Consider the following 11657-nt stretch of genomic DNA (forward strand, 5'->3'; position numbering starts at 1 on the left):
GCGTTTTTTGTTTATGCATGCTCTCTCTCTCTTTTCCTCTCTCAATGTGTGTGTGCATTCTTTGTTTATGTATGTGTGTGTGCGTTTTTGTTTATGTTTGTACTCTCTCTCTCTCTCTCTCTCTCTCTCTCTCTCTCTCTCTCAAAAACACTATGTGTGTGTGTGTGTGTGTGTGTGAGAGAGAGAGAGAGAGAGAGGGAGAGAGAAAGAGGGGAAGGGAACATGAGAGTGAGGAGAGGGAAGGAGCATACCTGGCTCTCCTTCCTCTCCTCGTGTGTGTGTGTGTGTGTGTGTGTGTGTGTGTGTGTGTGGAGAAGAAAGAGAGAGAGAGAGAGAGAGAGAGGGAGACCGTTACCTGCTCCTTGCTTGAGGGCGCCGAAAAACTCAGATCTGAGATCTGAGTTTTTGGGCGCTCTCTGTTATTTTTTTAGCCCAAGTCGGCGTCGCTATGAGTGTCGCAAATTTACAAGTAAATTTGCGACGCTCATAGCGATGCCGGGAAATTTTTTTTTGAGCGTCGCTGTGTGAGCGTCGCTAATATGAATAGCCTCTTGTAGTGTGGTTGAGGATTTCTTTGCATGAGAGGAGGAGCATGAACTAGAGTGTGCATGTGAAGAAGCTTCCGAAAGAACGAGGAGTGAGCTACTCGATTCGGCACACACCGCACTATATGATAGATGCTCTTACTCCATTTTAAGGGCATCTCTCGAAGTTTTTAACCTTCAGGCGATGTTTGGATGGAGCAATGCTAGTGTCGACGCACTTTTGAGGTATGTATATAGATTGTGAAGGATGCTTGTGGAGTGCATAAATTAGCTTCTAATGTACTTTCTTCTTGTGATAGGTTGCTAGGAAAGATGCTGCCAGCTGGCAATCACATGCCAGAGAATAGACGAAAAGCCCGCGAAGTGGTGACTGCATTAGGGATGGATTATGATCGCATTCATGCTTGCGTGAACGATTGTGTGCTCTTTCGTAATGAGCATGCTGATTGTGACATATGTCCATCGTGCGGGGAGCCTAGGTTCAAAGAAGGAATGCAGAGCAACAGAATTCCACGTAAAGTTTTGAGGCATTTTCCACTCATCCCTCGCATCCAACACATGTTTAGATCGAAGGGTACGAGCGAGCTTTTGAGTTGGCATACAAAAAATCGCTCCACAGATGATATTATGAGAGTGCCAGCTGACTCACCAGCGTGGAAGCACATAGAGGACACATGGCCAGAGTTCAGGGATGGGCCTCGTCACTTGAGGATTGGGTTAGCTAGTGATGGAGTGAATCCATTTGGGCACCGCTCTACTTCATGGAGCATTTGGCCGGTGGTGGTTGTAAACTACAATATTCCGCCTTGGGAGGAAACAAAAAAGGGAAACATTTTACTATCACTTCTCATTCCAGGAAAGCACAAGGTAAAAAACATGGATGTATATCTGCAGCCTCTTATTGATGAGCTTCAAGAACTATGGAGAGGCATAGATGTCATTGACATTTCACGGCCACCACGAGACCGCAAAGCCATCATCAAGTGCATCCTCATGTGGACCATGCATGATTACCCAGGATTTGGAGAGGTATCTGGTAAGTATGCACATGTTAATTGTACTCTTTGCTTTAGGTTTATCATCTCATGTGTAACGTTTGTTTACCTCTTGGCAGGATTGGCAACATCTGGACATAGTGCATGTCCCACTTGTGGCCCTTCCCTTGTGACAGAGAGACCTCCTCTTCTTGGGAAGGTGATCCATCCCAACAACCATCGCTTCCTACCTCCTTCACATTGTAGATATGCTCCCCCTATCAATGGAGTGCAGCCGTTCCATTGGAACATGGCTGATTAGGCGAAGCATTGGGAGGAGCATCATGGTACCTCACCGCCTCCCAATGGGTTGCCAAAGGGTGTGTCGAGGTACTCAATCTTCTTGTCGCTCCCCTATTGGGCTTTGTTGAAAATTCAGCACTTATTGGACCCTATGTATGTATTCAAAAATGTTGGACAAGCTATATGGGATCACATAATTGGCAAGAAGGATTCATTGGGTGCTAGGAAAGATTTAAGAGCCATTAGACGTCTCCCCCCTTCAGCCACGCCCCACATGGGGGAGTGGGGAAAGATGATTCTTCTAAAATCACCGTGGATAATGTCAAAGGCAGACCAAGAGCGGACAAAGCAAGTTATTGCATCCATCAGAACTCCAACGGGATATATGCGGTCACTCAAAGGTGCTTTCACAAAAACCAAAAAGGGTGGCTCCACTCAATTGTATGGATTGAAATCCCATGATTGGTATAAAATCCTTCAAGTAAGAGTAGATTAGTTTGTGGTGTCTATGTGTCCTTATATATAGGTTGACATTCACTAAGATGTTTTATTGTTTGTAGTTTGTACTTCCCATAACTATTTGTGGTTATGGGGACACTAAGGTGAAGGCTGCAATATTCAAAGTGGGTGAGATTGTGAGGTAATGGGTTTTTTTCAACTACTATATCATGTTGTGCATGCATGAACTTTGGAATTTTTTTTCATCTACTATATAACGTTTGCCCTATAGATTTGTGAGCTCCAAGGAGATAGAAGTAGAAGCCATAGGAGTAGCCCATCAACTAGCACTAGAGGCAGTGTGTGCTATTGAGGATGCATTCCCACGTACAATCCTTGTTAGCCAAATACATCTATTGCTTGACCTTGTTGAGGAGATTGCCATTTGTGGGGTGGTTCACTCTAGATGGATGTTCCTCTTGGAGAGATTCTTGAAGACTTTAAAGGATTTTGTTAGATTGAGGTCACAACCGGAGGTATGCAAAATCAATACAATATAGATAGCATTTATACGCTATGGAGTTACTAATAAAAATATGTGGTTTTAATGTTTTCGGGCGAGCATGGCAGAAGGTTTGGTGGTGCAAGAGGCATTTGTGTATGTCTCACAATATCTCATCACAGTGGATCCATCATTGCCTCGTCTATGGAGTGAAGAAGAGGATCCTAGGAAGCACTCAACCATTCCCAGTGGAAAAGGCTCACTCTTGGTCATGGATAGAGAGTTTCATGCCATAGTCAACAACTACTCTTTACTCAATGCCACTATCATGACCAAATGGGTCAATATGTACTTGGAAGCCCGCGCAGCTAGAGAAAGGGATAGAGATGCATGGAAGAGGTCCCATGGAGGTAGACATGCACCTCCTTTTCCTAAAGATCTTGCAAAATATCCTGATTTGATTCAAGTAGAGTGGATCAATAATGCCATGACCAATGCCAAAGCACAAGGAGAACAAATAAGCCCTAAAGAATGGGAGTATGTGCAAGGTGAGTGTGTATATGTTATGTATGCATGTATGCAAATCACTTAATAAAATGCGATGTAACCTCTTATGCATTGTGATTGTAGGGTCTCATTTTCAACTCCATTTGGTCCGAAGGCCGACATTTTCGCACCCGCAAGATAGATGAGCGTCGGACCACTAATGATTGTGGCGTGATGGGAAACTTTGACACAACAACAGATGAGGTCAGATATTGTGGTACTATAGAGAGAATAATCAAAGTGGATTTCAGATATTTTCACAAATTCCTCTTTGAGTGTCGATGGTTTGCGGGTGAGGTCAAAAGACATGAAAATGGGCTCATTATGGTGGATTCCACCCAATTCCATCGGGGAAAAACTGACAACTTGGTGTATCCTAGTAGTTGTGAGCAGGTAATTTAGGCTATGTGCAATTAACTTAAATTAAAAATTTAAGTTATGTATATCAGCTTATTCTTTGTGTGTGACGTACAGGTCTTTTATGTGCCATGTATATATCAAAGAAGACTTTGGTATGTCATTCCAGTCACGCCGCGGGGTAGATCGACTATCTTTGCAGAGACGGACATTGAGCCAGTAATTGATCCCATCATACCATCACCACAAGATGCAGAGGAAGATGTAATAGAAGTTGAAGAAGGTCAGCCAAGCCTTGCAAATAGTCATCTTGAGGAGGAGGAAGAGGGAGAAAGCGATGATGATTCTACAGGAGGTGATGGAGAGGAGGAAGAATCTCTAAATTTGTTTATTGATTTGAATACTATGGGTCTAAATATGGATCCTAGTGCTTGTAGAGATTTATACAAGATGAGAATTAATAAAACTCTCCATTCTTTCACTTGGTGTAGTATATGATTAATTTGCAAATGTTTCGTTATGTGCTTATGAATAGTATTTGTAATGGTTAATTTGTTGTGAGTTCAATGATTTATGTATAGAATTTTTAGAGTGAAAGAGAGATTAAGTGAAGTGAGCAAGCATTCTGGAGAGTGTAGGAGTTGTAGTGTGTAAATACATTTTGAGTTGTATTGGATTTAAATGGAAACCCGCGGGAGAGGGAGGGGGGAGGGGGTCTAGCTTTAGCGGTAATGTGCGCGGCAATATTCGCGGAAATGCACGCGGTAATATTTGCGGTAAAGTGTCACTTGAGCATCAAAAGGATTCTCTCTCCTCATTTTGAATTCCTCTCTCTTGTTTTGCGGTAATGGCCCGCAGTAAACACCACGATCTCTCATAGTGGACAAGTAGCAGATGTTGTCGATGGTGTAGCAGAGCAGAAGGGCAAAGGTTGCAGTTGCTGTTGCACACAAGCGGGCATGGGGGCAATGAGGTGATCTTGGGTGCAGGTGGGCAAAAGTTACGGCAGACGAAGTCGACAAGGGGAGGGTGGATATGGCAATGGCTCCTCACACAAAAGCACACCATCCTCTGATTATAAAGTGATGTAAACCTTTTCAACAGATGCATGTTTCTTGTAGAGGTTATCGTTGACTCTTAATGGTAATTTTAGGATCAAGGGAGGCCAAGTTTGTCTGCAACATTGTTTCTAGGGTTTCTGATTGTTTGGTTTATAAATGTCTTGCTTTTGTGCCTTTGTGATGCCATGGGAAGTTAAGAGTTATTTGTTGCTTAGCATGCAATATATTCATCAACATTTGTGACAAAAGGCTTCTTGTGTATATTCAAATATGATCCATTTGTGGCTGGCAAGAAGGTATTCGACTTGTTTCTTATCAACAGATGAGCATCATTGTTGAGATGGGGAGATCTTAACTTGAAGACTTGAACCTGGAATATTTGCAACCCATTTGGAAGGAAGGGGAGACAAATCAGATAGGTATGATTGCAATTATGACCGCTGAGCTAGTGGGTTATTATGGTAAGTGATGGGCATTTGGGGTTCTTGCAAGGGATTGACATGATAGACCTTATTTTTCAAAGCAAAACTTTGAGAGATCTGTCAAATTTGAAGGATGCAACTATGTTTCTGAAATTGGAGCTTAGATGCTCAAGCCTTAGCATTCTTTGGCTAATGGTATGTCATCGTCTTAAGACTTAGGGTAACAATGGAAATCATTGTCTAGAATCTTTCAAATACATATTAGTCAATGCTTGCTTGTGGTGTATGCAGTCTCTAATGTGTCGAGATCTTTAATGAAAGCTATGCTTAGACTTAATAACCCGTGAGAATTTGATTTTGTAAACAGGCAATATTTAAAATTGATGTTGTCGAGCGGCTTTTATGGAAAACCTTGAATTTATTGCGAGGTGCTTGCAGTGTCTCTAATGGATTTTTATAAGAAAATTGATGGAATATCTTAAGCATCGTATAAATTTGTGGTCATAGGTCATTAGGGATGCTATCTTCAACATTTAGAATGGGCTCAACTAATCACAACCACTCCCGTGGAACCTCTCTCTTCAACATTACTTACTCTTGAACTTGCTAGTTTCATAACACATCTTAAACTAGCAAGTGTTGAGAACATTCTTGCTCAATCTAGCAATTTTTTTACCATATAGCTACTCAACTTCCTATATGGTGAGTAAATTACTACTTGAAGCATCTAGGAGTATTCTCACTCTTGCTAATTTGCACTCTTACTACCTAAAGCGTCCAAAGTCGTACGTACAAAGTAATTTGACGCTTGCATGGGAGCTTTCTGTCCGTGGCAAAGCCACATACCTACCTTCATTGCAGGCTAAACCCCCTCCCCTGTATCAGACGAGGGCAGACGACTTTCATGACTGTAGTCGCGCAGCCAGCTCATGTCCAGGATCCTCTGGTTTGTGGGCGAGCCCCCAAGCTGCACTGCCAAGCTGGTTGAGCTACCTCCACTAGCCAGCAGCCCGTTTTGTTGTCGCTGTCCTCCCCTGAGTGACAGCGAGAACAAACAATATCCTTCGCGCTAAGGGAAACGGTGAACACCCAATAAGGATCCACAGGCCGTGACACGTGACTATTTCTCTCTCTCTCTCTCTCTCTCTCTCTCTCTCTGGGTTATCACTGAACCTTTGCAAGAGTATATTCGTATTTTCGGTGATTCACCACATGCGCTTACTATTTACTAGCCTGATCTGTACGGGTGGGTCACTACCTCAAACTATGGTTATCTCTTCAACAAACACCAATCGATTGAATTTAAAGCATAGCAACTGTCAATTTTCATAGTTAGGTTAGCATGGTTCTTTCAGACCATGAACATACTGAAGCGGACAGACAGGCGAGCATCGCAGCGAGCGGTAGAAGAGGGGCATGGGCATTCAAAAGGAACTGATCGATTCACTTCAGTATTAAATCAAGTACTTCGTGCAAAGCAGAGAAGAAAACAGGTATTTACACAAGGAGCATTCTGGTGCTCACCATTATTTGAGAATGCTTTGTATATTCTCCAGCGATGTGTGTGTACCTACATATACAGCTGCTACTTGGTTGGAACGGTATTATTAAAGGCGCCCTTGATTAATGTCAAAAGAATAGTAGTAAAACATTAATATGTCCATTGTCCACTCTCTGTGGCTCTTGAATCTTCTCGCTCCAGTTGTGTTAAGGAGTTAAAATAGCTTCACTCACACTGGTGATCTTCAATGATGTGCCTATGGTTGAGCTTAGGTGCTGGCTCTACTCTACTGCTAGCTGGGCCTTACGGAAGGGTTTCAGCCTGAACAGTTTGGATGATGTGTTGTTGGGGTCAAAATCAGTACGAGCCACACTTGATTTTTTTCCCATATTGTTTGCATGCTGAATGTTGTTGGGCCTGAATGGTGCAGTTGCAGCCGAGTGAAGAGGTTGAAGTTGCATTTCAAATATACTGGTAAGCATGTACTCTACTCTCTCAGGAGTGTACTTTATGAGTCCACCATCAAGCTGAGACACAGTGTTATTAGTGGTCCCTAGCCTAGATGCTTGATCACAAGGACTTCGTGCATGGCTGGCTAGTAAGTAGTGCCGATACTTATCCAAGAAATTACGGTAGGCAGGTACAACAGAGTGTAGCACATCATGATAGATGCGCCTTCTTAGTTTTTCATTGGGTATGAACCAGGCACTATGCCTTGCAACAACATTGTCAAGTGAGACTTGAAAGGCCTTCGCCCTTTGTCTAATGAACTCGCCACCAGCAGAGGAGCCAGAACTCAATAAGCTGCTGAAAGATGAGCTTATCCCTTCACAGCTGATGAGAACAATCAGCTGCCCCCATGCCTCTTGCTTGTACTGCATTGCACAAAGCTCCATTTTGTCAAGCTGCTTTTGAAGCCAGTCAGTGCCAAGCAAGCCCTCCACCTCACTTTTCAAACACCTGGTGTATATGTAGCTATAGTTATTCATCAAGAAGAAACTGGCATATGCAGGCACTCCTACTAGTCTTTGTGCAGTTGTTGCAAGGTGGTTGTCTAGGGCTTGCATCACCTCAAGCACCACAGCTTGCAACAGTTGCTGTAGCTGTCCCTCCTCGCATTCCCGGCCACCTGTACATTCTGACTCATCCTTTAATATCTGCTCTGCCTTCAGGGCCCTGAAAACTAAAGGCTTGTACCAATCACTGAGCATGCATTTGAGGTAGTTCACTACGTAGCTAACAAGCTGAAGCACTGTTCCACCTTTGGACATGTCAGTATTTTTCCCCAAAATCTCATTGTTGTCTTCTTCCTGAACCTGGTACTTGATCTCTTTCAAGACCCGTGCTATCCCTTCTATCACTCCCCTGCTGAGGCTTCTTACTCTCATAAAGATCTCATTGCCTTCTATACCCCCTGTATAAAACATTTCTCTAAACTTTGGCATCAGAGTTTCTATGCAATCAAACATGTCCAACAGCTTAAAGAGCTTTTGTGGTTCCATGTGGCTCTTTGTAAAGGCCTCACCAAATCCAATGAATGAATTCAGGCCCACCTGCATTGCCAGTCTTCCAAAGCCATCCTTCCAATGAGATGATTTGATCATTGAAGCGTGAAAGAATATTTGCTTGTACAAGTTGTACTCTGGAGCAAGTAAAAACCTTACAAACACGTCCATGTGCTGTGTCCACATGGCAAGATATTCTTCTAAGCTTGCCCACTCAACATGATTGATGGAGTCTGCTGTCTGGTAGCACAAATAGCTGCCTGGATCTAACATTTGCAAGCTCTTCTGTAGTTTGTAGGCCCTCCCTACCTGATAGATCTCCAGGCCATCTTCAAGTTTGCCATTGAAGGCTAAAGTTTGAGTTATTCCCTGCAACAGTTGAAGTACAGGAGAAGGCAAGGCTTGCTTCTGTCGGGTTACATTGCTCTTTTCAAAAGGCAGAGAGGAGGTGTGGCGCAAGTCCACAGGCTGCAAATAGTCACTGAGAATCCTCTGAAAAGAAGCTTCAAGGTGCTTCACTGCTTGCTTAACAATATCAACAGGCAAGGCCAGATGCTCTTGGCCTGCCATAAGGGCCATTAAAGTCTCAACCACATGATACAATTCTTCCATGTGAAATCTATCTACCAGTCTACTCCCCCTCAGAAAAGTCACTCCTTCTCCAAGGGCTTGCATTGCGACAGGCCCAGATTGGTACATAAAATTCATATGCTGTTGCATTTGAGCGATCGTCTCCATATAGCTGCCCACATCTTGCAATGGACCGACAGAAAGTTTGCCATGTAGCTTGTTCATTGTGTCGAATACATGGAGGCTGCTCACTGCCGGCTGTATCGCTTTGTTGATTTGCTCTTGGAGCCTCTTTGCTTTGAATGACTGAGATGCGAGCGGAGAAACAGCTATGCTAAGCAGAGAGACCCTGTTCATCATTCCTTGACCTCGAGCATGCAACTCTTGCATTGCCACCTGAATCTCGTGTGCCTTTTGCATTGCATGGCCTAAGCACGAGTGGGTACTCCTAACATGATCAGCAGTAAAGTTTACTGCCAAGGATGATTCAACAGGGAAGGAAGTAGAAGTAGTCCTAATTACTCCGCTGAATACGTTACCATTGAGAGTGGGCGTGACGGCTAACCTAGTCAAATCTTCATCGTAATCTGTACAACTGGATGCGCAAGTACTGTATGAGGAGGTCCGAGACAAGCTCTTTATCAGCCCAAATTGAAAGGGGGATTTAGGACTGGCGCTGAGCTCTTTCATCTGCTTCACGTTGACGTCCATCTTCACCCACGCCTGCAGAATAGCTAGCGCTGCAGCTGTACGCACTTCCCCAGCTTAACTACTAATTTCTTTTTATCACAGAAGTTATGCCCATCATACCCTCTCTCTCTCTCTTTCTCTCCTTTCCTCCTTCAGAACTATAGTGGAGTGCCACGTCAACCATTCCATGTCGTTAATAAATATAATACGCCATAAGAAGTAGTGACAATCATACATATTCGACCTCAGTATATCAGCCCTCCAATGTGTCGAGTTTGTCTTTTGTGCCACGTCGTAGGAATTGTTTTGGCTTACCCAAAGGGCAAGTCATTAGAGCTGCTTTTTTTTGGGCTAAAAATATTGTTTTGATTTATTTATTTCCAGAATTAAGAAAAATCAGTGATTGGTTTTTGGAGACAGTGGGCAATTTATTAAGAGGAGAGGGCGTTCAGCGAATCCCACTCAGTGTCATCTCCTCGTTGTGCGCAATAAAAATAAAGCCGTAGGGAGCAAGACCGCGGCCGAGGGGGGAGGTTATAAGCAGGAGAAGTGAAAGGAGAAGGGGACGACAAAGGTATTTCTCACCAACATTATCTCATTTTCTCTCCTAGCTAGGCCATGGCTATCGAGGGCGGACGATCGCTCGCAGTTGCATGGAGAGGAGAGCATTGTGTGCCAAGAAGGTGGAAGGCTCTCTCTCTCTCTCTCTCTCTCTCAACGCCAGACTTCAGAGGGAGGTGGTGTTGGGGGACGTCACTCACAGACAGTCATAGATTGACTTCCGACGCCTGGTGCGGCGAAAGAAGAGGGCTTTTTTGGCTTGACTCGAGCAGGATCTATATCAGCTATTCTTGAGTCAGGACTGGCGTGAGGCGTGGCGGCTCTTTCACGAGCAGTCCCCCCCCCCCCGCTATCTCCTCCACAAAGACCTGGGGTCAGTACGCATCATCTTTGTACACAGTACTTGGACAGCCGCCCCTCCGCAACCCCCCCGATCCATGCCCACACCTATGTGTCTTTTTCACCGCTGAGATGGTGAAGAAAGCTATTGACAGGATGAAGACTAGGAGAGCATATGATCATGATGGCCTAGTCGCTGAGCATTTCATGCATGCCAAAGACCTATTAGCAGAGCTTCTAGCAGTTATGTTTAACCGTGCCATGTGTGAGGGCCTACCGGACACTTGGAGCCTATCTACGATCATACCTATCTTCAAATCAGGAGACCCCATGGAGCCTGGGAATGATCGCACTATTATGATTGGGCACACACTGGCACGGTTGTATGCATCCATTCTTGAGCAACATCTGAGTAGATGGGCAGAAAGGGAAGGAATACGTGCAACTGGGCAGGCAGGATTCAGGAGAGGCTTCTCTACTCTTGATCATATCCTGACACTCAGGGCCATCATCAAGGAAGGCAGATGGCCGAGTATTAAATTAACTCACAAAGGCCTAACACCATATCGGCGGTCATACACCATACTATGGTCGCCTCTCAAATAAATTTCCAACAAGGGGTTAAGAGAAACTCTAAACCCATGGAAGTGAAGGATCAAAATGAGCCTAGAGGGAGTAATAATGCTCAAACTTCCTCCAAAGGCAACTCTAGCAACACCGATAACAAAGCTAAGGAGAAAGGAGTCTACAAAGGTAAGAATAGACTCTCTCCAACAGAGCTAGAGTGTTATCGTAAGGATAACAAATGCTACAAGTGTGGACAACAAGGGCATGTCTATCGTGCTTGTCCCCAAAGAAATGCATGCAACAAGCCGCCTTGAGTTTCTATGTTGGAAACTCCCAAAGAGGATGCTCATAGCAAAAGGCTTTTGTTTTTCCTATGCTAGGGATATGTACATACATGTTTTTCAGTCGGGTAGCTAACTATCCCTTGTAAATATGCATGCTTTTTGCAAGTTAATGAAAATCTATATATTCATATACATGATTTTTGTTAGAAAGTCTGTAAATGAATTCAATGTTTCAACCAATAACAATTTTAAAAAAAGACGGGAATAAAGAGAAATTAGAATTTTCTACATTCCTAAATGGATTCCAAAATGTTTTTATTGATGATACCTCCGTGAGCTATCTCCACAATGAGGGGACAATGACCATGCAATGGAGATTTTACCACGAAGCTCACTGCCTAATAAGCCTCCTTATTGAGCTTTATAAGCTCCACAAGAGGAGTTCAAAAGGCAATAGCATGAACTGGAAGTTTTGAAAGAGATTAGGCTTTC

At 43.7% G+C, this 11657-nt stretch overlaps 1 protein-coding gene across 1 annotated transcript; it reads right to left on the reverse strand.

The window, feature by feature from the left end:
- Nucleotides 1-6544: 6544 nt before the first annotated feature.
- Nucleotides 6545-9498, reverse strand: LOC147433540 (exocyst complex component EXO70I-like). Its single transcript, XM_086489741.1, has one exon. It carries the CDS (start codon nt 9433-9435, stop codon nt 6931-6933), a length of 2505 nt encoding a protein of 834 aa, XP_086345867.1. The 5' UTR covers nt 9436-9498; the 3' UTR covers nt 6545-6930.
- Between the last annotated feature and the right edge of the window lie 2159 nt (nt 9499-11657).

The sequence above is a fragment of the Adiantum capillus-veneris genome, chromosome 19 (genome assembly GCF_014529385.1).
Source record: "Adiantum capillus-veneris isolate H3 chromosome 19, ASM1452938v2, whole genome shotgun sequence".
In the NCBI taxonomy this organism is placed as follows: domain Eukaryota; kingdom Viridiplantae; phylum Streptophyta; class Polypodiopsida; order Polypodiales; family Pteridaceae; genus Adiantum; species Adiantum capillus-veneris.

What these genes read in the sequence shown, in the direction of transcription:
- LOC147433540 (XM_086489741.1), bottom strand. Translation starts at nt 9,435, where the DNA reads ATGGACGTCAACGTGAAGCAGATGAAAGAGCTCAGCGCCAGTCCTAAA.